Source organism: Ochotona curzoniae, unplaced genomic scaffold (assembly GCF_017591425.1).
Source record: "Ochotona curzoniae isolate NIBS_2020 unplaced genomic scaffold, NIBS_Ocur_1.0 contig_3520, whole genome shotgun sequence".
Taxonomy (NCBI): domain Eukaryota; kingdom Metazoa; phylum Chordata; class Mammalia; order Lagomorpha; family Ochotonidae; genus Ochotona; species Ochotona curzoniae.
The window spans coordinates 14,683,187-14,709,855 of record NW_024465894.1 but is presented as its reverse complement, the minus strand read 5'-3'; the positions used below and the strand labels follow the sequence as shown (position 1 = coordinate 14,709,855).

Sequence of the window (26,669 nt, the reverse complement as noted above, 5' to 3'; positions counted from 1 at the left end):
CTGATGAAAGACCTCTCTTTCTCTCTGTTTCTCTCTCTCTTTATTGCTCTGCCTCTCAAATATATTAATTTCACAAGGAAAGCATCAGTCATATTTGATTAGGACTGACCTGCAAGAAATTTGTGATCTCAGCTTTATCTTTAAAGGCCCTATGCCTAGCACAGTCACAGTGTGGGGTCCTGGGAGCTATGACATCAACACATGAGTTCTGGGGGTTGGGGGACGCAGTTCAGTCATAACTACATGCTTTGCTGCTTTACCAAAACCCTTCAGGACAGCAGTATACAGCCTGGATATGTGCCCGCCCACAAGAGTGAGAACCGCTATATGTGCATATGATGGGGCGGGGCGCACAGAATAGGGCGCAGGAGAATCTGGGGAGACCATGATGGGGCCCCAATGGCACTCACTGGCTGAGGTGACAAATTGGGGCTTTCGTGACAGAAATAAGCACTGAGCGACAAGAAGGGGTGATCTTTGTGAAGCGGACTGGAGGTCCCTGAAAGACTGAAATAGGGGTTAATAGCCTTATGCAGAACCTCTGAGGAAAATCACAGATTAGAGGAGGAAGAAAGAAAGGCGCTCCCAGCAGGCAGAGCTGAGGTCTACTCTGTAGAGCAGGGAGGAGTGTGCAGGGTCGGGGATCTGTGTTTTCTGCTGGGGTCTCTGGAACGGGGTGGTATCCTAAGGCTGCACTATGTCACCTCGCAGTGGCATGGGCAGGGGTTTCTATCTGGTGAGGTAGCGGGGAGCTGGCAGGTTCCCATCGGTGCTAAATATGGTATCAGTAAAGACTGGAGGTTCAAATGAGGTGGGCTCAGGCGTTCCCAAGCATCAGCTGGGCCTGGGAGGTTCACGAACGTTTGGGGGTCCCGCCAGCCCAGGCTGGGTTTCCGGAACGGGGGAGGGGGTGGGGGGCTCGTCGGCGGCTCCCGGGCGCCCCCTGGCGGCCCCGGCCCCACCGCGGCGGCTCCCACAATGCTCGCGTAGCCCTGCTTCGCCTCCGGTGGCGGCGGCGGCTACGGCAGCTCCAAGATGGCGCAGGCGATCTTCGAGGCCCTGGAGGGTGAGCGGCGGCAGGGCCGGGGGAGGCGGCTGTTCCGCGGTGCGCCCCCTCCCGCCGCGCCCTTGCCAGCGCCGGGCCCGGGGCGCGCGGCGGCTGCGGGGCGGAGGGCGCCGGGGCCGGAACAGCCTCGGAGCGGGAGGGGGCGCCGGCAGGAACAGCCCCGGGAGCCCAGGCCTGGCGGGGGAGGAGGGCGGCGGGACCGGAACAGCCGTGGGAACGAGGCCCGGCGGGGAGGGGGGCACCGACGCCGGAACAGCCGGCGGCGGGCTGGTGCGGCGGGAGGGGGGGCTCGGGACCGGAACAGCGGAGGCGCCAGGACCTGAGGCCGGCGCGGGAGGGGCGTCCTGGAGGGAACAGCCCGGGGCCGGCTGGGCTCGGCGGGATGCGGGGCGCGCCCCGGGGCTGTGTGGTGCGGGGACCGCGGCCGGCGGGGGAAGGCCTCGGCCGCTCTCCAGACCGCGGAAGACGTCCTGAGTTCAGGAGAGAACTGGCGCCGGCCATGTGGAAGCCGAGCCGGGGTGTCTTCTGCGTAAAGGGTGCTTGGGTGCAGAGTTGTACTCACTGAGGGCGAGAAACGATGGGCGCTGTGGTAGGGTTGGCCTGGCAGCACTGCTGTCAGATGCCGCCCAGCTGCCCTGTCTGACTTGAGCTCTTGTGGGATCCGGAAGTGGGAGTGGTGCTTAGGCTCAGGGAACTGTGGGCAACCCCTTTGTCCACCTGCGTGGAAGGGAGCCATCCTGGGCGACAGCCCCCAGAATGTTCGTGGAGGGTGTGGCGAGCCGAGAGATGACCTGACTTGTAAATCGAGGCAGCAGAGGCAAAAGTTTGAGTCCTGCACCTCCCTGGGAGACCTCAGCCATCTCGCTTCTCCAGGGATCTAAGTTCTCACCAAGAAATGGGGATACCCTCTCTATTTGGAGGGGTTCTGATTCAGCGCTGTTCATTGAGCCGGTGAGCTGGACGTAGGCCCTGCCTCCCCGGCCTCATGGCAGAGAGAGAAATGATAGAGGGAACAAATAGAAATGAGAGTGGAGACCTGTGTGGCAGCCTGGTTGCTATAAGTCCTTGCCTTGCACGCACCGGGATCCCACATGGGCGTGATCTCATGGCCCTGCTTCCCATCCAGCTCCCTGCTTGTGGCCTAGGAAAGCAGTCGAGGATGGCCCAAGGCCTTGGGACCCTGCACCTATGTGGGATATGCAGAAGAGGCTCCTGGCTTCAGATGGGCTCAGCTCTAGCTGTTGCAGCCACTTGGGGAGTTTATCATTGATCAGAGCTAAATTGATCTTGTGCAAAGCCAGGAGCCCAGAGCTTCTTCGGGGTCTCTCATGCGGGTGCAGGATCCCAAGGCTTTGGGCCATCCTTGACTGCTTCCCAGGTCACAAGTAGGAAGCTGGATGGGAAGTGGAGCTGCCCTAGATTTGAACCCGTGCCCATATGGGATCCCGGCACGTGCAAGGTGAGGACTTTAGCTTACTAGGCTATGGCACAGGACCATGACAGAGTATTCTTACAAGTTGAGTAATGAGCAGAGAGAGAATTCAGCTCCTAAGGACAGTATGAGGTGTGCTGGCTGAGGGTAGGGTAGTGGGACTGGGGGATAGCGTGTGGATGTCCAAGGAAGGGGGCATAAGAATGACCTAGGTATGGGCCTGGCACCATGGGCTAGCAGCTAAAGTCCTTGCCTTGAACACACCGGGATCCCAAATGGGTGCTGATCCTAATCTAGGCAGTCCCGCTTCGCATCCAGCTCCCTGCTTGTGGCCTGGGAAAGCAGTTGAGGCCAGCCCAAAGCCTTGGGACCCTGCACCTGCGTTGGAGACCCGGACAAGCTCCAGGCTCCTGGCTTCGGATCAGCACAACACCGGATGTTGCGATCACTTGGGGAGTGAATCATCAAACGGAAAATCTTCCTCTCTGTCTCTCCTCCTCTCTGTATATATCTGACTTTGCAATAAGAATAAATAAATTAAAAAAAAAAAAAAAAAAGAATGGCCCAGGTTGCAGGAACTGCATTTGCAAAGCCTTGGGTGTAACTTGGTGGGGACATGAGCAGGTCCCCTGGGATGCACTCCAAGATCCATGGTGAGGAGCTAGGGATGCAGCCTGGAGGGTTTGATGGAGCAGCTGAACTTTATCTGGGGATCAGTGTGGAGCTAAGAAAAGGTTTATCGCAGTAGGGGAGCGGCAGCATCTCATTCATGTTTTATAAAGTTCACCCTGGCCACTCAAGGGACAGACAGGAGGGGGAAGGCGATAGGAGGCTGCCTGGCTTGTCCAACTGGGAGCTAACTGGTCTGGGGTCAGGAGCAGCTGTGGGGATGGAAGGAAAGTAGGTGAGAGACACATTTGAGATGCAGAGAAGTATAAAGTCACCAGAGGGCCAAAGGCGGCAGGAGCAGGGGCACTAGGATGAGAGGACAGTTGAAGGATTCTTACGGTTTCTAGAAAAGGAACAGACAGGAGCTGGCGTGGCGGCTGAACAGGCTGAGTCTCTGCCTGAATTGCTGTCATCCCATATGGGTGCCAGTTCGTGTCCTGACTGCTCCACACCCTAATCTAGCTCCCTGCTAATGGCCTGAGAAAGCAGAGGAGGATGGCCCAAAGCCTTGGGTCCCTGTGCCTATGTGGGAGAGCTGGAAGAAGCTGGCTCCTGGCTTCAGATTGGCTCAGCTCTGGCTCTTGTGGGACAGAACTAGATGGGAAGGAATGACACTGCCAGAGTCAGTGTGGGAGGAGGAGGGGTCCGCCAGCAGGAGCCCCTCTAGGTAGAAACATTTTGGGGGGCACGTAGGAGAAGAAGAGTAAAAGAGGCAGGGAAACAGGTACTGGGAAGGTACCAAGCATGTCAGATGCTGCCAGGCGATTTTGGTGGAAAGGTGGAGACTTAAACGCCACTGGAGTAAGTGGAGGATTGGGAGGTGGACAGAGTGTATATATTCTGCTCTTAGGGTACTTGACATTGAAGGGGGAGAGACAGGAACAAAGAAAACAAAGGGATCCAAACACATCTGTGGGATTTGAGGGGTTTGAAGGGGTAGTAAGGAAGTTGGGGTGATAGTGATTCCTGGAGGGGCTCCTTAGGGTTACAGGTAGTGTGAGTAAGAGAGCTTCAACAGGCTGGAAGGTTTCCTGTCTCTCCCACCCCACCCCCGCCTTCCTCCTTTCCTTTAACTTTTTTGAAATGTGGAGATACAGAGGCAGAGAGAAATGTTCCATTGGCTGGTTCAATCCCTAAATGCTCACCACAGCAGGAGCTGAGGGAGGCTGAAGCCGGATGCCCACACTCATTTTGGGTCTTCCCACACCGTGGCAGGGACCTGACAACCTGAGCCACCACTGCTGCCTTTTAGAGCGTGCATGAGTAAATGCTGTCCTTGGATGGTTATTTCCTTCTCGGGCAAGCCTGGAGGAGGACCGTCTAGGACTGCAAGATGGCTGTGTCTGTCAAGGTCTAAGGCCCAAGATCTCTCCAGCTTCTGGTCCTGCATTCCCTAGGGTTTGTCCTCCTGCTGCTAGATAATGGGCAAAGTCCCCACCACAATGTTCTTGTTTCAGGAAGCAGAATGGCTAATGGGGCAACAAAAGGCATCCATATAAAGCAGCTTTTTTAAAAAAAAGATTTATTATTTTTTTTTTATTGGAAAGTCATATATACACAGAGAAGAGGAGAGACAGAAAGGTCTTCCATCTGTTGATTCACTTCCCAAGTGGCTGCAACAGCCAGAGCTGTGCTGATCCGAAACCAGGAGCCTATAGCCTCTTCTGGGTCTCCCACGCAGATGCAGAAATGCAAGGCGCTGGGTTGTCCTCTACTACTTTCCCAGGCCACAAGCAGGGAGCTGGCTGGGAAATGGAGCCACCAGGATTAGAAGCTGTGCCCATATAGGGTCCCAGTGTGTTCAAGGCAAGGACTTTAGCAACTAGGTTACCATGCTAGGCCTCAAGACAGCTTTTGAGACTACTTCCCAGCAGCTGCCATTCATATCATACCTTCACTTCCAAATGTATGGCCAGGAGGTAGTCCTTCAGCTGTCAGAAATACTGCAAGAAGTAACTTCTATCCTGGGACCACCACGTGTCCAGCCTTGGGCTGGATTGCAGCACAAACAGGAGGGGAAGCCACTGGGGAGGGCTGCTTGGCTTTGGCTCTGTGTCTCGGTTGTGAGAGTGTGATCAAAGCAAGATGCCGGACCTGTCTTCTGCAGAAGCCATGTTCCTTTTTCAGGGATGGACAATCAGACCGTTTTGGCTGTCCAGTCCCTGTTGGATGGCCAAGGAGCGGTCCCTGATCCAACAGGCCAGAGCGTGAATACACCTGCTCCTATTCAGCCACTGGGTAAGTATCCCTCAGTTTCATAGTAGACAAGAGGGAAGTGCTAAGGGGTCCTGTGAGGGTGCAGTCACCAGCCTGGGTCTTCAGGCTCATCTCTGGCTGTGCCTGGTTCCAAGGACACCTTCTCTCCTCTACCCAGGGGGCGTAGGAGGGATCAGTATGGAGGGAGTTTACCCTGGAATCACTTCCCAGCCTCTGCTGTAAAGGAGAGAATGGGCAGAGTAGGGATGTTCTCAGTGCAGGGACTGGGACCCCTGAACCCAGGAGAGCACCTTGAGGAAGTCCCCTTGAGAGTCTGTCCAGTCTTCATTCCACAGGCAGTTTGTGAGCACTTGAGAAGCCAACCAGGGGCGGACAGCTCAGTACCTGGATTTCAGTTTTTATCCCCAGAGTTCTTGGCTCTCTGGCCTTGGGCAACTAAGTGAGTCTCTCTGACTGACCGTGTCCACGTGTGTAGATGCTTGTCCTGCACCTAGAACTCCAGAGGAGTGGTGGGGATTGTTTCAGCTGTTGTAAGGAAGGGAGGGAAGCTCCTTGTGGTTTCTTAGATTTAAAAAGTTGACTTCTGTGCTCCGTGAAGTCCTGCTGAGTATTCACGATGAATATGCTGGACTCAGGTTCTGCTGCCCTGACCACCTGGTTCAGGATGGCTGACCCTGCTTCCACTTTGTTGGAAGAAAGGTGGACATGGAAGTCACATCCATTTTGCCTTAACAGGAAGTCACATACTTGTGGCTTGAGAGCATCCTATTGGTCAGAACTCACTGAACTGTCCCACCTAGCTACAAAGAAGCCTGGGGAACATATCCCATGGAGGCCATTTGCCCCATGAGCGTTTTTGTTAGGATACAGGAAGGACCTGGTTAGAATCCAGTAAGAGACAGTTCTGCTGCAACATGTTGGGGTCTTGGCACAATGCGTGGCCATGATAAGCCATCTGTAGTAGGTGGTGATAACTATAGATAACCCTTTACCTGTGTTTTCATTCATTTATCAAATATGCATTGAGTGCTTGCCCAGGACCTAAAGCGGCTATAGTGATGAGTGAGACACTTTGCCTTCTAAGTAGGAGCTCATGGTCTGAAGGTGATGAGAAAACTGTGACACTGGAGATGTGCCCAAAGAAAGGAACTGCGGCTACTCCCTTTAGGAAGGCTTCCTGCAGGAGACAGCTCAAGCTGAGCCCTGTAGAATGAGTTGTTATGCAAAAGGCAGCTTGACACAGGGAGGAAGGACAGTGCATGCAAAGACACATAGGAGCACGACCCTGTGGCCTGTTGGGGACTGATGAGTAAAGTTCGGTAGGATGGAAGTTCTAACTTTGTCGTTTTGGAAGCAAGGCTGCATTGCTTTGTGTGTCACTGGGCTGCCTGGCGCTGGTTGTTCCTGCATGGTGTGAAAGCTCCCAGGTGATCACTGACACACGGCAGGCCACAGGATGCATCCACATTTGCCATTCTCATGGTTAGCCCAGGTCTCCTGTTTTCTTACTGTCATGTCCTCTGACTTACTCTTACCTTTCTCCTCCATAACTCTATCCTCTCAGATGATGAGGATGTCTTCCTCTGCGGAAAATGTAAGAAGCAGTTCAACTCGCTGCCGGCATTTATGACCCACAAGCGGGAACAGTGCCCGGGGAACGCACCGGCCCTGGCTACAGTGTCGCTGGCCACCAACAGCATCTACACACCACCCTCAGCAGCACCTGCGGCACTCCAGCCAGCCCCGCCTCCTGCCAATCGTCAGGTATTCACTGCTTCCGTGTTTGTCCCTGTATTGCTTTGGCCAGCCTTTCTGGAGCACCTGCTGTGTGTCAGGTATTGTGCTAGTGCTGGGGGTCCAGTAGTGGGCAAGGCAGACCCAGGTCACTGCCCCTGTGGGGTCAGCTGAAGTACTTGTATGTACGTGTATAAAGATGTTCTTGACTGAATGTGTTAAATTCGGAGAGTTTCTATACTTGCTTGGGGAAGGGCAGGTAGGGGAGTGAGTCAGTCAGCTAATCTGGAGAAGACCGTTGTTGGTAGTTGGACCAACATGTGCCCAAGCCGCAAGGTAAGAGTGAATAAGGACAAGGGTGGGAGATGATGAAGTTGGACAGCTAGCAGAGGGTCCTGGCACATCATGTGGATCCTGGAAGCTTTTTGTTCTAAAGGTAGAGTTACGCAAAGAGGAGAGACAGCAAGATCTTCCATCGGTTGGTTCACTCCCAAAATGGCTGCAGTGGCTGGAGCTGACCTGATAGGAAACTAGGAGTTTCTTCTGGGTCTTCAGTGTGAATACAAGGGTCCAAGAACTTGAACCATTCTCCATGGCTTTCCCCAGCCGTAAAGGAGGGAGCTGGATTGGAAGTGGAGTAGCTGGGACTCAATTTGGTCTGTATATGGGGTGCTGGCACAGCAGGCAGAGACTTTAGTCTACTATGCCATGGCACTGGTTCTAGAGAGTTGAGAAAAAAAAAATTTAATATTTATTTATTTGTATTGGAAAGGCAGATATACAAAGAGAAAGAAGGACAGAAAGACCTGTTCCCTGGTTTACTCTCCAAGTGGCCACAGTGGCTGGAGCTGATCTGATCTGAAGCCAGGATCCAGGAGCCAGCTTCTTCCAGGTCTCCCATCCAGGTGCAGGATTCCAGTGCTTTGGGGGCATACTCTGCTGCTTTCCCAGACTACAAGCAGGGAGCTGGATGGGAAGTAGAGCAGCCAGGACATGAATTGGCCCTCATATGGGATCTTGGCACTTGCAAGGTGAGGATTTTAGCCACTGAACCATCACGCTGGGCCCAAGAAAAATACTACAGGTGTTGATGAAGGTGTAGATCAATTGTGTAACAGGCATGAGACAAAGAGAGGTCAAGGCTAACTCTGGGGTGAAGGCATCGGCCAAAGTGAGTAAAGCTTCAAGGAGAAGTGTTTGGGAGACACTGGGAGTTTAGCTGGACGTGTTGGATTTGAGATGTGCTTCAAGATGGGACTTCAAGTGAAGTCAGCTGTGCTGATCTGAAGCCGGGAGCCAGGAGCTTCTTCCAGGACTCCCATACATGTGCAGGCATCCAAGGCTTTGGGCCATCCTCAACTGCTTTCCCAGGCCACAAGCAGAGAGCTGGATGGGAAGCGAGGCTGCTGGGATTAGAACCGGTGCCCATATGGGATCCTGGTGTGTTCAAGGCAAGGACTTTAACCATTACGCTATCGTGCCAGGCCAAAGATCTCACTTTTTATCTCTGCTTCTTTCTCTGTTACTCTGTTTTCCAAATAAATACTTTTTTTTTCTTAAAGAAAGAGAAAGTTGATTATGGGCCAGCACAATCACCCTGCCTCACTGGCATGGATGCACGCAGGTGTGATTCAAATAATTCACATGAAGTCATTGGCATGCAAGTGAGTTGCATCGACACAGCCTCCAGCCAGGTCTCACATGTGGATGCCAGGGACCCAAGCCTCTGAGCCTCCCAGGGTGTGCTTTAGAAGGGAGCTGGACTGGAAGTGAAGGAGCTGGAACCCTAAGTGGCACTCCCGTACAGGGTACAGTTGTCTCATGTATGGACTTGCTGCTGTGCTAAATGTCTGCCCCATGCTGTAGTAGTAGCTGATAGCCAGCCCCATGATTCTTGTCTATTATTTTTATTTATTATTATATTTTTGTCCATTATTTTTTAATCCATTCCCCTTTGGATAGACTTATAGATTATACTTTCCCCATTAGAGACAAGGCTGTATGCTATCCTCTCATTGGTTGGCTTCCTGTGCGCATGAATGTGTTTTATTAAGATTTGTTTTTAATGAAAAGGCAGATTTATAGAGGAGAGACATAAAGATCTTTCAATTTGTTCTCCAAGTGGCCACAATGACCAGAGCTGAGCCAATCCAAAACCAGGAGCCTTGTCCGAGTTTTCCATGTGGCTGCAGAGGTCCACTTTCCCAGGCCACAGCAAAGAGCTGGATGGGAAGTGGAGCAGCCAGACGTGAACCAGTACCCTTGTGGGATGCTGGTGCTTTGAGGTGGATGATTAGCCAGTTGAGCCATCTGTCCTTGTATGGCACTGTATGTGCAGGGTCCCTGAATGAATGTTTCTTTAGGACAGAGATCAGGAAGTGTTATTGTTCCATCTTAGGGTACGTGCTTTACCGTGAATTACTCTCTTCATTAGGTGAATGGTGAAAGGGAGGCTCAAAAATGTAGAGTGACCTTCCCAGGGTGCTACAGCCAAGAGCAGCAGCAGTGCCATTGAAACCCGGGCCTGGGCCTGCCAGAACCTGGGTCTTGTCATTGCCTTTAGCTTCCTTATCGGGCCTCAGACTTGTGTCCCCCCCTTGCTCTGTCCTGCTGTCTTGCTGTCCAGATCTCCACATATATCACAGTGCCCCCGTCCCCGCTGATCCAGACCCTGGTGCAAGGGAACATCTTGGTGAGTGACGACGTGCTCATGTCTGCCATGTCAGCCTTCACCTCCCTGGACCAGCCCATGCCCCAGGGCTCCCCGCCTGTGCAGGTAAGGAGGCAGACAGCATCTCCCACGCTCTGAATTCCATGCTATCCACTGTGAAATCAGGATCAGTGTCAGGGAAGGGAGCCTGGCCCCAGCTCCCTCCTGTGCTGGGAGAGTCTACTGCCCTTACCCTTGGGCAGCTGTTGTGGGTGTAGAAACTGCCATGTTCAAATAGGAACTTGGAGCATGACTGGGAGTGGTGGGGGCTTGACAGCCACAGTCCAGCAATTTTGATTCCTGTTTTACTCTTAATAAAAACGTGTTCATCAGAGGAATATCTGGAAACAGTGTTGATTTGGTAGGGCAAGTCTCTCTGTCTTCCCTCTGTCCCTGCAGTGGAGCAGTACTGTAGACTTGGTTAACCCACACTTTTGTCTGGGTGTATTTGTGGAAGCGAGCACTGTTGTTGATGTGGAATCCTGATCAGCATCTTCACCTTTGCATTCTCCCATGGGTGTCCTTTGGGTTGCTGCCATTGCCTTGCTGTTAGGAACCACGGGAGCAGCCAGCCACCCGTACGCAGGCCACCCTGCCCGTCTGCCTGGTGATTTTTGAGAATATGTTGCTTGAAGCCAGGGGTCATAGTTCAGGGGTTCATAACCACCTGGAGCTCTCTCATGACTGCTTTGCTGCTGCTGCTGCCCCTTGAGTTGGCGCTTGGTCCCACACGTCTCATTAGGGTCCATGTCCTTGCTAGTGAAGCAGAGCACTGGCACCCAGAGGCTCTAACAATTGCTTCTTTCTTCTGATTTCAGAGCAGCCTGAATATGCATTCCGTGCCCAGCTACCTCACCCAGCCACCTCCACCGCCACCCCCACCTCCACCACCGCCTCTGCCCCCTCCCCCACAGCCCCCGCCACCCCCACCCCAGAGCCTGGGCCCCCCAGGACGGCCCAATCCTGGTGGGAACGGTGTGGTGGAAGTGTACAGTACTGCAGCGCCCCTGGCAGGGGCTGGGACCGTGGAGATCCAGGCTCTGGGAATGCAGCCCTACCCGCCCCTGGAGGTGAGTAGGGAGTGTCTGATGGGAGGGGACAGGTGGTGTCCATCATGGGCCACCTGGGCTTTTACTGAGTACCAGCTATGTGCCAGACCCTGCTGTGGGAGGTGCTGTGGTAATCAAACTACATTGTCTGGGAGAGGAGGACCTGAGTGGCTGTAAGTGCAAGCCTGGGGAAGGTGGGTGGGCACCAGGGTCTGGCCGAAACACATGCAGCCTGCAGGTGGCACTCAGAACATCAAGGAGCTCGTGCCTTTCAGGAGCAGCACAGAGACAGAGCTTGCCTGTCAGCTGCTTCAGTCCCTCCAGGTCTTCATCAGCCAGGGCTGGGCCACATCTCTCACTTGGTGGCTGGGACTCAACTGCTTGAGCCTTTGCCTGCTTCCTCCCCGGGTGTGCATCAGCAGGAACCTGGAACAGGAAGTAGGGTTGGGGCTTGGAAATCAGGCACTCAGATATGGGATGCAGATGGCCCGAGTGGTGACTTAACTGCCATGTGCCTACCTCTCCTATGTGTTAACAAGCCATGTGTCAGTTCGCTACTGCTGCGTAAGAAATATCCATCAGACTTCAGTATACTAAAGAGCGTTTGTTGCTTACTATCCACGAGTTTAGGGAGGTCAGCTATGTAATTTGGTGATATTCAGCCACTTGTCTAGCTGTTGCCAGGCTATCGGCTGCCCTTGGGTGGCCTGTCTGGAACAGGTAGGGTGGCTTGGCTGTGCTCCATGTGGTTCTCATCCTCCCACAGGTTCTCAAGGCTGGGCTGGAGTTGCAAAAGTACAGGCTGCCATGCTCTTGAACCTTTGGCTTGTAAGTGACACAGGGTCACTTCTCTTAGCCAAGTAGATCAAGGGCCAGCCTCAATCCAAGGGAGAGCAAAGTTGATGGGAAAATTATACTGCAAAGACGTGCATGTGAGGAGGAGTGGAGCACTGAGACAGAAATGAAAAGATTTGACCCAGATCACACAAGGGTTTTAAATGGAGCCAGTCGAGCCCAGTGCGGTGGCCTAGTGGCTAAAATCCTCACCAAGAATGCACTAGGATCCTGTATGGGCACCCGTACTAATCCCGGCAGCTCCACTTCCCATCCAGTTCCCTGCTTGTGGCCTGGGAAAGCATGTAGAGGACAGCCCAAGGCCTTGGGATCCTGTACCCATGTGGGAGACCTGGAGGAAGTTCCTGGCTCCTGGCTTCAGATCAGTGCAGCACTGGACGTTGCTGTCACTTGGGGAGTGAATTATCAGACAGGTCTTTCTATCTGTCTCTCCTCCTCTTTGTATTTCTGACTTTGCAATAAAAATAATAATAAATACATATATATATTTTAATAAATGGAACCATTCAACCATTCTACCAATCAGCATTCCGAGTCCCTTGCTGATAAGTTGGGGGCTAGGTTTTTGCTTGAGGCACAACTTCAGAGAGCCAGGGTAGGGGAAAGAGGCCTCTGACCCCAGTTTCCTCCCGCTCTGAAGTGGGGCTGTGACGGACTGGGAGAGCCTACGCCACGGTGATCATAGACTCAGCAGCGCCTCTAGAGATGGGAAAACCCTTCATCCCTGTGAAGTCTCCTTGCTGATCTGGAAAGTTGAAGCCACACTAGAAGTTTCTGGCAGAGCCATCTCCTACAGGAAGTTGTATGTTTGCAAAGCTGATGGATGATCCCAGGGGGCCACAGCCAGGGGCTGGGCTGCCACGGGGTTTTTAGTTCAACGCTATAGCCCCGACCAGACAAATGAGCCTGGAGCCCTGTGTTGATGGAGCTCCAGTGGCCTTGGTCCTTGGGCGGTGATTGGAAGAGTGGAGTCCAGCCAGGGTAGCAACTTCACCAGGGCCTGGGCAGGCATCTCCTACCACAGCTGCTGATAGAAAGTGGGTCCCACCTCCCTCTGCCTTCTGAGACTCACAGAGTCTCTCCTGGGCAGAACCTCACCTGTAATCAGAACTGTGCTGGCCACAGGCTGTGGCTGCAGACCTGGTCCGGGGTAGATACGGAAAGGCATTGGAGCTGTATAAAAAGCCAGCAGCAGGAACCAGGGGAAGCATCCTCTGGTGTCAGGCTGTGTGCTCATCAATACACCTGTGACTTCATTCATTCTCTAAGTGCTGGCTGTGCTGAGCCTTGCTTCTGGCCAGCAGGTAGAGGGGTAGAACGCAATAGGTAGAAATCTCTGCCACCACAGAGCTGGGTGGGTAATAAATAAGCAAGTCAGTATAGGGAGCACCTTAGATCATCATGAGCCTACAGAGACAAAATCAGGGTGAGCCAGGAAATGCAGCTGGGAGCAGGCTAGCCCAGGCAGACCCACGGTTGATGAATGAATGAATCAGACATGATTTCTTCACAGTGTCTCAGTGTCATGGTGTCAGCTCAGAACTGAATCTGAAAAGCTCAGAATTCCCTGGGTAATTCCTTGTGAATTCTGGGTAAGTAGCTGTGAGTTCTGGGTGGAGGCAAGCCTGCCACCATGATGTCTGCTGCCCTGGTTCTGTCATACTAACAAAACCACGAGCAGACACGATGGCCGAAGTAACAGCCGATATCTCTTCAGTGACTGCTGTGTGCCAGGCTCCATTCTAAGCCCTTTTACCTGTTTGATGTGTTTATGCCTCACTTTGAATACCCCCACTTTGCAGATGTAGAAACCGAGACACATTGGGCTTAAATGGTAGTCAGGTTTCGAACCCACACAGCTTGGCTCCAAAGCTGCCTCTGGCCTGCTGCCTTCTTCTAAGGGGTCCTGGGTGTGATAGGGGGGCTTAGCTGGGGCAGGGGAAAGGGTTAGGTGGTGGTATAGGTGGTGCGTGGCTGAGACCGCCCAAGGCCACAGTGTTTGCCTAGGAGGCATTTCTCCCCTCCCAGGTCTTCACCTGACGCTGCTGTCCTTCCAGGTGCCAAGCCAGTGTGTGGAGGCTCCAGTGTACCCAGCACCCCCTGTGTACAGCCCTGGCAAGCAGGGATTCAAACCAAAAGGACCAAATCCTGCTGCCCCCATGACCAGCACCACTGCAGGCTCAGTTACCGCCTTTGAGCCCCCGCCCACACTGAAGACCCGACGGGCTAAAGATGCCGGTGGACTGCTAGAAGGTGCGTCCCTAGTCTGATATAGGATTCTCTCCACATCACAGGCTGCCTGGCTCTGGGGTTCCCCTTTGTGATGGTCACATGAGCTCTCAAATCCAAAATAGTAGTGATTTTTTGGTAAGATGTATTTATTTTTATTCTAAAGTCAGATATACAGAGAGGAGAAGAGACAGAAAGATCTTCTGTTCATTGATTCACTCCCCAGGCAGCCACATTGGCCAGAGCTTAACCAATCCAAAGCTAGGAGTCCAGAACCTTTTCCGAGTCTCCCACTTGGGTGCAGGCACCCAAGACTTTGGGCCATCCTCAGCTGCTTTCCTAGGCCACAAGCAGGGAGCTGGATGGGAAGCAGGGCTGCTGGGATTAGAACCTGCTCATATGGGATCCCAGTATGTGCATACAAGGCGAGGACTTTAGCCACGAGGCCATGGCACGGGGCCCAAAAGCAGTGACTTTGAGATGTCAGAACTGTGGTTCTCTCCCATGTAAAATGAGGCCTGAAGTAGAAAGCCTAGGGAGGGTGTGACTGCCTGGTCACTGGACGCCTGCATTTCTTCCACCTTTCTCTGCCATCGTTCCTGGAGCATGGCTTCAACCATAAGGGTATCTCATCATCTAGAACGAGCCCTAATCATCGGTTTCATATTTCAGGGAGTAAGAAGGAAGAAGGTAAAGATAAAGGGAGCGTTTCCCAACCTTCAGAAGTTCTGTATGATATTTTCACTTCTATCCCATTGATGAACGCTTAGTCACGTGGGCATCTTTGGCTGTAGAGAAAACTGAGACACATCTGTGCTAGTCAGGAAGATTGATGTTCCCTGTGGGAGGGAGTTTGGTGAGAGATGAAGAAGGAGAGGTGGGGATTAGCCAGGCAGACAGCAGTATCTTCCATCCCTGTGGGGGCATGCTCAGAGTGGGGAGGGAGTGGTTATATAAAGCAGGGGATAAATGGAAGAGAGAGGGATTGAGACTTGTTCAGGGACTTGCCTTCCTTCAGCGTGCCAGGCTCCAGGTGCTCTCAATTTCTCATCACTCAGTAGGAGGGACAGAGGATAGATACACTGGTGCTTTGGAGAGGATGACCATGATTGGGGGTCGCTGGGGAGAGGCTGGAGAGTGGTGCTACTTGTCCCTCTGGGGAGGAATAGGAAGCAGCCAGGTTGGTGGCACTGGGGTAGGGACTTGAGCATTCTAAGCAAGGGGGTGCAGCAGGGGCAAAGGGCTTGGGGTGGGTCCACGCTTGAGGTTGTCTTAGGTTAGTCAGGCTGCCACTGTGGCTGGGTGGAGAGGATGACTAAAGTGGTAGAAGTTCAAGGACGCAGGGCGCTGTGGTCCACAGTGGGAAGGTTGTGTTGCATCCCAGGGCAGAGGGGAAGCTTTGAGATCCATCCTATTGTCCCAGCCAGAGCACAGCCTGGCTCTCCTCCCCAGGGATTGCTCACCTTTGCCTCTCACCCTGCCGGGACTTGGAGGCCAACTCTCCAGAATAAACCCCGGGGTGGGATGTCTCCAGGTGTCCCCACCCTCACCATCCCTTTTCCCACTTTTGTCTTTCAGCCGCAGGAAAACCAAAGGCTCAGAAGCTCAAGTGCTCGTATTGTGACAAATCGTTCACCAAAAACTTTGACCTGCAGCAGCACATCCGAAGGTACCCAGGCCTGATGGGATGGGAGCGCTTGTAGTGTTGGCTGGGGCTGTCTGCACCACAAGGGGACTCCCTTCTCAGTTCTTTTAGCTCAGTGGTGGCTACAGCCCTCTGTGTCCTATCCTGGAGTCCAGGCCCTCAGACCAGGCCAGGATGGCTCCCCCTTTTTCTCACAGGAGCTGTGAGAAGGGCCTGTGGAAGCTGTGAAACCTGCCCCCACATCAACAGGAAGACCAGAGTGGGGCAGTAACTGTGTTTGAACTGAGAGAGTGTTTGCAGGTGTGTTGAGGCTGCTCTTGTCCTCCTCTTTGCAGAAAGGGCTGACCTGCCAGAGTCCCCTCCCCCAGGTTTCCATGAAATGAGGGCCGGGCTTGTACACTGTTTCTCACAGAACTGGCTGCTGAGATGCCAGCAGGTATCCATGGATGGGGTATTGAGAAGTCCTGAACCGTAGTGAGACAGTCACTTAGTGGTGTCAGTCTTGGCAAGTTGTGGAGGGAGTCTGTGTGGTGCTGCTCTATGGTACACCTGGAGCTTGTTCAGCCCTGGCAATGGCAAGGGATAGCTTTCGCCATTTGAGATTTTCAAGTCATCATGCCCTGCCTGTGTGGCATCCCTGACCTCCACCTGTTAGGTACCAGCAACATCCCAGTTCACAGCTGTGCCAGCCAGAGACTTCTCCAGATACGGCACATGTCCCCCAAGCTGGGCGTCGAGCTGGCCTCAGCTGGGCATCACTGGTCTACTTCCAGTTTCAGACCAGCCTAGCTCTGAGTGTTGTGGACTTTTAGGTAGTGAGCCAGCCTAGATCTCTTTCTGTATGACTCTGAATTTCAAATAAATAACTAAATCTGTAAAGGCTCTAGAGCTGCCCTGTTGGGTAGTGCAGATACCAGCAACATTGGATTGTTCACAAGCAGATGCATGAAAACAAGACAGGGTTTCTTGGCTGCACTCACCATAGTCCAAGTGCTCAGGGGTCATATTCGGGGAGTGTCCACCATGCTGGACAAGGCCATTTGAATGCTGCCATCACTGAAGACAGCCCTGTGGGTGCACAACAGTGTAGACCAGTGATGCTCAGCTTAGCTGTTCAGAAGCCAGAAACAGGAGCCTCTTCTGGGTCTCCCACATGGGTCCAGGGTCCAGGGTTTCAAAGTCTTGGGCCATCCTCAACTGCTTTCCCAGGCCACAAGCACTAAGCTGAATGAGAAGTGGAGCAGTTGGGACATGAACTGGCTCCCATATGGGATCCTGGAACTGCAAGGTGGAAGATTAGTCTGTTGAGCCACCACGCCAGTCACTAAAGCTAGGAACTTCTTTTGGGTCTCCTACATGGCTTCAGGGTTCCAAGGACTTGAGCCATCCTCCACTGCTTTCCCAGACCGTTAGCTTATTTGGAGGTTCTAGCAGGGGAACGCAGCTGCTTGTGTACCCTTGACCAAAGACTGGTCCTCCTCTAGCAGGGATGCTCGTCCCCTGACTGAGCATGCACCTTCAGGAGGGATGCACTTGGAGCAGTGAAGGAGGAAGGGGACACCCGCCTAGCCAGCCAGATCAGTGGAATTAACCCTGGTGATCAATGAGGTGACAGATATTGCAGTCTGATTGCCTTCGCATCCTCCCAGGCCATTAGCAGGGAGCTGCGTCAAATATGGAGCAGTCTGGAACTAGGACTGGCGCCATGTAGGATACAGGTGCTGCAGGCAGAGGCTTAACATACCATCAGATTGACTCTGGATCTTAATTACACTGGTTCACAGTGACTATAGATTTTGGGTTACTTTGTGGATATAGCAAGTGGTTCTCTATTAGCAATAGAAAGCTTCATTTTACAATGTTTTTCAGTTTTTAAACAGTGGGCTGATTATAAGAAAGATATCAGGTAGTGCTTCAGGTGGTGGGCCAGCCTGGAGGTTTCCCCATTCAAATGACAGGAGTTGCACTAAAGTGGGCTAGGATTCCAAAGGGTTGCCTTATCTGGGGTAGGAGGTGTGTGAGAGGAAGGCCTGGGTCTGTCCCTTTTGGTCTGCCCATTTCTGTGAGGGCATGGTTCTGCCATGTCTAGGGTGGCCAGTCATTTCAGACTGGTCCCTTGTTGCAGGCCCGGCAGCTCCCGGGCCAAGGCCAAGTCCCTCCCTGGCTGAGGGTGATAACAGGTGCTGTTTCCACAGCCACACCGGGGAGAAGCCCTTCCAGTGCATTGCATGTGGCCGCGCCTTTGCCCAGAAGTCCAATGTCAAGAAGCACATGCAGACCCACAAGGTGTGGCCTCCGGGGCGCAGTGGCAGTACCGTTTCACGCAACTCAGTGACTGTACAGGTCATGGCCTTGAACCCCAGCCGGCAGGAGAATGAGGAAAACACAGGTGGGTAGATGTGGGCAGTGCTGTTCTTCCCCTGCCTCTCCTCTTCAGCTTCTCGGGTTTTGTTGCTTGCTGTGTGGCCCTGGGCAGCCTCCTGGACTGCTCTGGGCTTCAGTTGATTTTAGAAATTGGGACATAGGATGACAGACACACAGTGTGTGGGTTTTATTTATTCTAGTTCTGTAGCCTCAGCAGTCATCTCTAGCCAACCACCTATCTTTTTTTGGAGGGGATAGTTATTGAACCTGGACCCTACCTCAGAATTTATTTTCATTTTCTGTTTTGAATTTTTAATTTAAAAAGGTCAGTGAAGAAGCAGAGAGAGAGAGAAACAGAGGCAGAGATCTTCCCTCTGCCAGTTCATTACCCAAATGACAATAGCTGGGGCTGGGCCAGACTGGAGCCAAGAGCGTGGAACTCCATCCTAGGTGGCAGTGACCCAGGTACTTGAGCCATGTCTTGCTGCCCAGTCCCCCTGGCCCCGCCGCCCCAGGGTTTACCTCAGTGGGAAGTTGCAGTTGTGAGTGGAGCCAGAACTCCAACTCAAGCACTTAGACATGCAGTGCAGGTGTCCCAAGTGCATCTATTCAGTCATTTTAGTGTTATAAATAACTTATTAATGAGATTTTTATTGATGTTTTTGAGGGGCAAAGCAACAGAAAGCACACTTCCATCACCTTGTTCACTCTCAGGAGGCCCACAATGGCCAGGCTGGGTGGGGGCCAAAACTGGGAGCCAGCAATGTAATTCAGGTTTCCCATATGGGACCCACTTACCTGCAGCATCCCATTGTCCCCCAAGATCTGCACTGGCAAGAAGCCAGAGATAGGAGCTGGAAGTGTAAATTCCATCCAGCTCCCTGTTAGGCACCTGTGAAGGCAGCAAGAGATGGTCCAAATGATAACAGCAAAAAGTCTCAGTGAATGGAGCCAGTGGACATTGGGAGGGTGACATCATCCTCGGACTGGTGAAATTGGCAGCATTCCAGAACTATCCAAACCACTTGGACAGAACCCTAGGAATATGTACACATTGAGACTCTGGGTTGATGTGAGGTGGCGGTTCCTCATCCATGGGTACTGGGATGTGTGGAAAGTCATCAGTGGTTTCCCCCTTTGTCTCTCTCCTTCCCCCAGAAACAGCAAGAAGAAATAGTAAATTTGGAAGTAATGAGTACACCCAATTTTCCCTAAACCTCGATCCTTCCCACCCTGTTCCACAATGTAATCAGAATAAAAAATAAAATTTATTAAAAATTTTTTTTTAAAGAAGTAGAAAAAAAAAAAAGAGAGAAATGGCTCAAATGTTTGGCCTCCTTCCACCTGTGTGGGAGACAAGGTTAGAATTCCTGGCTCCTGACTTCAGCCTGTCCCAGCCTCAGCTGTTGCAGCAATTTGGGGAGTGAGCCAGCAGATGAAAAATCAAACTCCATCCACACCATTTCTTTGTGTAACTCTACCTTTCAAATAAAGCAATGTGTAAATAAATAATAATTAAAAAAAATAAGTTATGAAACAATTGTACTTTAAGGAAAAAACACTGTAGATACTCTGGAATGAGAAGTGTCTAAGTGCCTCCCCTTCTGGATTTTTTTACATCCAATTTGTATTCACTTCTGTAGCACTTTAGGGTATGGAATGGCTCCATATTGAAGCTGGTAGCCTTGGCCTCTGTGTTGCACAGCACAGGACCAAGAGCCTAGACCCTTTCCATGTCTCTCTAAGGACAGCAGTGCCAGCCAAGAACCAGCCAACAAGGGGGCTCTTTAGTTGGCCAGACAACCAGTAGGCCATCCTTATTCAGCCTCCTATCTGCTTCTCCCATTGGGACTAGCCCTACTGTGTGCTCTCTGCAATCTTGTGAGCTCCTTCCAGAAGAAACGGTTTGTTTCTTTTGAAACACCTACAATGTCTGGCTGCAAAGGTTCAACTATTTATTTAGCAATTATTCTTGGAAATCTACTATGTGCCAGACCACCAGGCCTCCCAAGATGAGGTCAGAGGTCCCTGGTGGCAGGGAGCGTGAGGAACAGTCTAGCAGGGGAAAGACGGTGAACCAAATGATTGTAATCAGGAGTTGGCAGGAGTGGCGGGCTGATTTTCACCAGCTGTGGAGAGATGTAGAGTGTTGGAGATGAAAGCCAGGGAGGGCAGACTTAGGGTGGTGTATTTCTGGGTGTTAGCATCCGGCGTAGCTGACTGTGAGCACCTTGGGTGCAGCGTCCAATTCCAGGCACCTGGTAGGTGGGGGCTGGACACAGGTGAGCACAGCAAGTGTTACCCACCTCTTCCTCTTCCTTGAATGTCTCCGCTCCTGCTTCCCCTCCCCGGCCCCTCTCAGTGACTCTCTCCTTGGCTTTGTCTGCAGGGCTGAGCCAGACCCTGGCTGGTGCATCGCAGCCGCAGGCCCTGGCCACGGCAGGCGAGGACGAGGGAGACAAGCTGGAGACCAAGCAGGTGGTCCTCATCGACAGCTCCTACCTGTGCCAGTTTTGTCCCAACAAATTCAGCACCTACTTTCAGCTCAAGTCCCACATGACCCAGCACAAGAACGAGCAGGTAGGAAGATGGGGGGCACCTGTAGCATCCAAGGCTCCTGCCCCGGGGCTGGTGGGGAGAACAGGTGGCAGAGGCAGCTTTCACGCCCCCTCACTAACCTGACGTCTCCCCTCCAGGTATACAAGTGCGTGGTCAAAAGCTGCGCACAGACCTTCCCAAAGCTCGACACGTTCCTGGAACACATCAAGAGCCACCAGGAGGAGCTGAGCTACCGCTGCCACCTGTGTGGCAAAGACTTCCCGTCGCTCTATGACCTGGGCGTGCACCAGTACTCACACAGCCTTCTGCCACAGCACAGTCCCCGAAAGGACAGCGCTGTGTACAAGTGAGTATCCTGTGAGGCCCTGGACTCTGACCAGGCTGGGGCGGAGTCAGACACCTGAGGCTGAGACCCTTCTTGCCAACTGTTGGCATTGGTCAGGGAGAAGACCCCGACCTTCCTTAGGTTGTCCTCCAGCATGGAAGATGCTTGTGCTGGAGACATTCCTTCAAAGGGGCATGCAGTATTTCCTCATGCACAGTAAGTACAAAAGGGTTTGGTGTATTTTTTTAAATTGAAACTGAAAAATGATGAAAGGCTCAGAGTAGTATAGTGTCTCACACGCTGAACAAGTTTGGGTTACAATCAAAACAGTACCTGCTTGCTAGAATGAAAACAGGATGTATTTGAAAGCAGAAAACCATGAGGATAAGATCCATCTGTTGATCATCTCTGACACTTGGGGTCAAGGTGGAAGGCGTACAGTGACCTTAGCACATGCGGGTTTTCTACAGGGTCGTCTCTCTGCTGTCCTTTCCCTCCCTCCCTGGGTCTCCCACTGTGGTCCTGAAGAGGGTCTCTTTGGCAGGAGGGATTCAGGCGTCCTGTGGGTTTGCCGTGGGCGTTTCCTCTTTAGGGTCTTCAGATCATTCCTTTTGGAGCTGTCAATTGCATGAGCACTCTCGGTGGTCTCCCAGACCCTGCTTTGGCAACGGTGATACCCGCAGATATCCAACATTGCTTCCATGGCTTGGCGCAATCCTGCGTTTGTGCCCTGCAGGCATGCGCTGTGCACACGCCCTCTGTCCTCTGGGAGCTGCTGCTCCTCCACAAAGCCCAGGACTCAGCGTGGACTGCTGGGCGGGAAGCAGAGGGCCATGTTTGTCCAGAAATTCATTCCAGTTCCATTGTGACTACCTTCCTCTTAGGACAGCTTTTACTCTGCTGGACACTCTGGTACCCGCTGATCACCCCTGTTAGTGGGGATCCCTGCCCCTCCTGAGAGAGGCTTCCGGGAGTCACACACAAGCAAATTCCTTGAGCTTCAATTACTTGCGGGGCAGGTATGCTCGCTATGCCTGCTACTTCCCTGGCTCAAAAGTAGGAGGCAGGCCAAGCTTCTTCCCAGATGGCTTCAATGTAGAGTGACTCCGTCTGTGTAACAGTAAAGGCTGTGGAGCTCACAAGCCATCCACAGACTCAGGGGAATCCCCTCATAATTTGTCCACTGTTGACCTCCATCGTCTCATCATTGAAATGGGACTCACATGGGTGCCTACCCTATTGGATTGTATGTAAGAATCAAGTAAGGATGAAGAGGGCCTGGGTAAACTTAGCTGCCTGCGGTAGAGACAGACTCAGTGTGGCTTCACCAAGGGAAGAGCCTGGACAGGTGTTCAGCTACTTCATCTTGCCCTGTTTCCCCTGAGCCAGGTTGCTCTAGCCTGCCTTTAGTCACCTTCCCAAAACACTGAAGTGAAATTTGTGTATGCCACTATTTCTATGCCATAGCTCATTTCTTTTTCTTTTAAAAAATAATGTTCATTGGTTTTGAGTGGAGGTTATCCACTTCCAATACAGAGAACAGGATTTTTAGGCCTCATGAGGATTAGAACCTGAAGCAGACACTGATAACTTCTTGGTTTGTGTCCCTGGGTCTGGCTCTGTAGTGTTTGTAGGTGTGATGCAGATTGCAGTGTGCTGACTGTGTGGAGTCAGGGGTTAGGGTTAGTCGCTGCATGTGATGCTGATTCCTGATGCTTCAGTCCTGTCACTTAAGAGAGGCAGATTGGGCCCGGCACGATAGCACAGTGGCTAAAGTCCTCGCCTTGAACATGCCGGGATTCCATATGGGCACCGGTTTTAATCCCTGCAGCTCTACTTCCCATCCAGCTCCCTGCCTGTGGCCTGGGAAAGCAGCCAAAGACAGCCCAAAGCCTTGGGACCTTGCACCCATGTGGGAGACTCAGAAGAAGCTTCTGACTCCTGGCTTCGTATTGGCTTGGCTCCGGCCGTTGCGGTTGCTTGGGGAGTGAACCATCGGGTGGAAGATCTTCCTCTCTGTATATCTACCTTTCACAAAAAAAATCTTAAAAGAAAAAAAGCAGATTGAAGGTTAGAGGGACTAGAGATACCCATGACATTACACTTAAAATAACTTCAGTGTAGACACCTTGGCATTTCTTTCTTTTTTTTTTTTTATAAGGATTTATATGTTTATTTGAAAGGCAGAGTTAGAGCAAGAAACAAAGGAAGAGGTCTTTTATTTGTTGGTTTATTCCCCAAATAGCCACAACGGCTGGAGCTGGGCTGATCTGAAGCCACGAGTCAAGAGCTTCCTCCAGGTCTTCCACCTGGGTGCAGGAGCATCATTTGCGGCTTTCCTGGGTCACTAGCAGGGACCTGCATTGGAAGTGGAGCAACCGGGATTTGAACTGGTGTCCATGTGGGGTGTCAGTGCCACAGGCAGAGGCTCAGCATACTATGCCATGGCTCTGGCTCCATGTCTTAACATTTCTGTGCAGACAGATGTGCCTCGTTCCATGAAGCAGCCCTTTAGTTTTCCATCGTTAGGGATATGCTTTCATTTAAACCCTCCCTGATTACTGGGTAATTGGATTATTTCCAGCTTGATGTTATTATAAACAATACTCCAGGGGACACCTTCAGGCCTTCTGTCTTGACTCATTCGTGAGTTCCTAGAAGCGATCTTGCTGGTCAGAGATTCAAGGAACGTCTAAAAAAGATTAATCACCTACTTCACAGAGTCATTCTTCAGTGCACATGGTGCAGTATGTAAAAGCTGCACAAGGGCCCGGAGTGAGCAGCATGCTGCATCTCCACGGACTCACTTCCGCTACAGCTGACCGTTTTCCAGAAGCATTCTTCCTAAACATGTGAGCATAATATAAGACTCCCAGAAAAGTTCCAGGAACAGCACGGTGGAGCTCCAGACATGCCACATCTGCCAGCTGTGGGCACTGTGCCATGTCTAATCGAGGGGATTCTGCACTCAGGGTGCCTTCTTAGTGTGTGTGTGTTTCCTAGAAACAAGGGTGACCTTTGACACACAGAGAAGCTCATGATCACTGCAGTCAGGAAGTTGCCAGCCATATAAATTGCTTGTCTAATCCATAAGCCTTTAGTCACAGGTTTCTGATTGTTCCAATTAACGTCCTTTATAGAAAAAGCAGGAAATGTTTCCTCTGGCCCAGGAGCCACCCCAGGGTCACATGTTGCGGTCAGGTTGCTTGGTCTCTTTGATCTTCTTTAAGCAGGAACACTTTCTCATGCCAGCTGTGTTGGCTGCAACCTTGACTTCACTGATGAGAACAGGCGTGCTCCTTTGTTGGCTGTCCTGGGGTTGGCCTGGCCTCATTTCACCTGGCAGTTAGAGACAGGATGTACACTTTCAGCAGGGCCTTCACAGGTGACACAGTGTGCTGTGCCCCATGACATGGTGTCCAACTGTCCCGTTGCAGGTAATGTCACCCTCGATGACTTGGCCAAGGCGGCATGGCCAGCAGGGCTTTTAAATTTGTCTGGCTGTTGTTAGATTGTTGCTGCCCCGTAGCCCGTCCTTGTACCCGTCAGTCTGGAGATCTGCCTCCACCCTCCCACCTGGCCCCTCTTTCTCTCCTGCTGTCTGGAGGCATTGACAGGTATTTCCTCATGTGCCAGGCACAACCTGCCTACGTTCATGGGTCTGTGTTGGGTGTCGTTGGCCTACCTACCTGTGAATTCTCTTGCCTGTTCCTTGTTGGAAATGGCTTCTGTCTCTTCTGTCCGTGTGGCTCCTGACCTGAGAGAGCTGTTGACAAGGCAGACTCGTCTCTCCAGTGTTGAAAGGCCATGCCATGGTGCCCTGCAGTTTATGACCTGTTAGATACAGTGGTTTCCTTTGACTCTGGGACCGCCTGAAGAGTGAATGAGAGGCAGGTCCCTTGTGGAGTCCTACTCCATCTCGTGGGTGAGCAAACAGAATAGCAGAAAGGAACCGGGCGTGGACCCTGGGTTCTGATTCTTTCTGTAGCAGATTTATTGCTAGTGCTTGGATCAAGTTGTGATCAGGAAAGATGTAACCGTTTGCTAGCAGGGTGGGTGGGACAGATCATAGCAAATGAGCAAATAAAATCGTTCTGGATAATAGTAGCAACAATAAAGCAAAACTGGGTGACTTGATAGGGAGTGGCTTAGGGTGGATATTGGGGTCAAGTTAAGATGATGGGGGAGGGCCTCTGAATTGTGCCACCAAGGATGAGAAGGTGCTGACCGGGAGACTTAGGCAAGAATGTTCTAGATGATAGGAGGTGCACATGCAAGGGTCCTAGGGTGGGAGTGAGCAGGTACAAGGAGTCCAGGATGGCGGAATGGGCAGTGGAACAAGACGAGGTCTGAGGGGAGGGCATAGGCTGTAGGGCCTGGTAAGCTGAGCCAGGAGGTTTTAAGCAAAAGTGTGAGTTTAACTTTTTTTTTTTTTACAATCTTATTTTAATTTTTGCTTATTTTATTTGAAAGGCAGAGAGAGCAGGAAAGAGTCCATTCACTGATTCACTTCCCATATGCCTGTCACTGACTGGGTGATCCTGGAACTCAGTCTGGGTCTGCCATGTGGGTGGTAGGGACCCAATCAGCTGAGTCAGCCCCTGCCACCCCCCACCCCCCAGGGTGCACTGCCACAAGAAACCACAGTCAGAGCTGGGACTCACCCTGGCACTCAATAAGGGCTGAAGGCACCCCACAAGGCATCTTAACTGTCAGGCCAAGTACCCATCCCAGTTTTAGGTTCAGAGGCTCCCTCTGGTGGATGGCCCACAGCAGGCAAGTGGCGGCAGAGAGGCTGACAGAGAGGTGTCCCAGCCAAGTGGGGTTGAGAATGAGAATGGAGGCAGTGACAAGCAAACAGAGGGAACAGATCTGAGAATGAATTAAACAGTATTTTGCCTTCAGGGTTGGCACTAGGGGGACACTTGGGGGGAGGGTAGGTCCCTGGGGGAGGAGGGGACGGGATAGTTTCTGAGACTGGGTCTTCTCCTTCACCTGTCCTGCTTTGCCCCCACCCTCCAGGTGTGTCAAATGCGTCAACAAGTACTCCACCCCGGGGGCCCTGGAGCACCACCTGCAGACAGCCACTCACAACTTCCCCTGTCCACACTGTCAGAAGGTGGGTGCCGCTGCTCCTCTCCCGGGATCCCCGCCACAGTGGGGGTGCAAACCTCCTCCCTATTCCTCCTACCCGCCCCCCCATCACTGGTCCTTCTTTTTCCTGACCCTGGCAGCACTCCCGGAGGCCTCTTCCTAACACCAGTCAAGCCAACCAGGAAGCCTTCTGCTTCCATTCATCACAAAGCATCCTAAAGTTGAATGGAACCCAGTCCATGGAGGGTGATGGATTGACATCCCAAAAGGCGCCCCCCCCCATCTGTAGATTCCGCTACCTCTGCTCCTTTGAGAGAACAGTGGTTATTTTTCACTGATTTGCCAGTGGTCCCTTGGAGTTCCTGCGTTCTTGGCAGTGCGGATGGCGTGCCCCTGTCCCCCACTTAGTGCGTTGGGCTCGCTTCTGCATTTCAGCCTCTTTTCTTATCACCTGGTACAGCCTGCCCTGATTTAACTTTGGCCTCATTCTAAATGTTTCTAATTCCCTAGTCTACTTTGGGGCTTTGGAATCTGTGGTCCGAGTAAGGGACATCACAAATCAGATCTGAGCATTTTACCTGAGGGTAGGTGGGCTGTTACTGTCCCTGCTTCACAGGTGGAGAACTCAAGGCACCCTAAGCTGCAAAGTGACGGCGCCTGCACATGGTCTGTGCCCTGGATCATTTCTCTTTCTGGCGATTTTGGTTCCTGTATTTTTCAG

The 26,669-nt window shown here is 52.2% G+C and overlaps 1 protein-coding gene across 2 annotated transcripts in view; it reads left to right on the top strand.

The window, feature by feature from the left end:
* Positions 1-970: 970 nt before the first annotated feature.
* ZNF341 (zinc finger protein 341) overlaps positions 971-26,669 on the top strand; it is a 30,413-nt gene continuing 4,714 nt past the window's right edge. The window contains exons 1-11 of one of the 2 annotated variants that reach the window (XM_040981624.1): positions 971-1,066; positions 5,295-5,405; positions 6,949-7,148; positions 9,745-9,894; positions 10,647-10,898; positions 13,790-13,970; positions 15,546-15,630; positions 17,802-17,995; positions 20,360-20,550; positions 20,667-20,875; positions 25,877-25,973. In XM_040981624.1, coding sequence (XP_040837558.1) covers positions 1,036-1,066; positions 5,295-5,405; positions 6,949-7,148; positions 9,745-9,894; positions 10,647-10,898; positions 13,790-13,970; positions 15,546-15,630; positions 17,802-17,995; positions 20,360-20,550; positions 20,667-20,875; positions 25,877-25,973 — 1,701 coding nt within the window. In that variant the 5' untranslated portion in view covers positions 971-1,035. Of the gene's footprint in view, positions 1,067-5,294; positions 5,406-6,948; positions 7,149-9,744; positions 9,895-10,646; positions 10,899-13,789; positions 13,986-15,539; positions 15,631-17,801; positions 17,996-20,359; positions 20,551-20,666; positions 20,876-25,876; positions 25,974-26,669 lie in introns of both variants that reach the window. The other variant, XM_040981623.1, reaches the window with a different exon arrangement.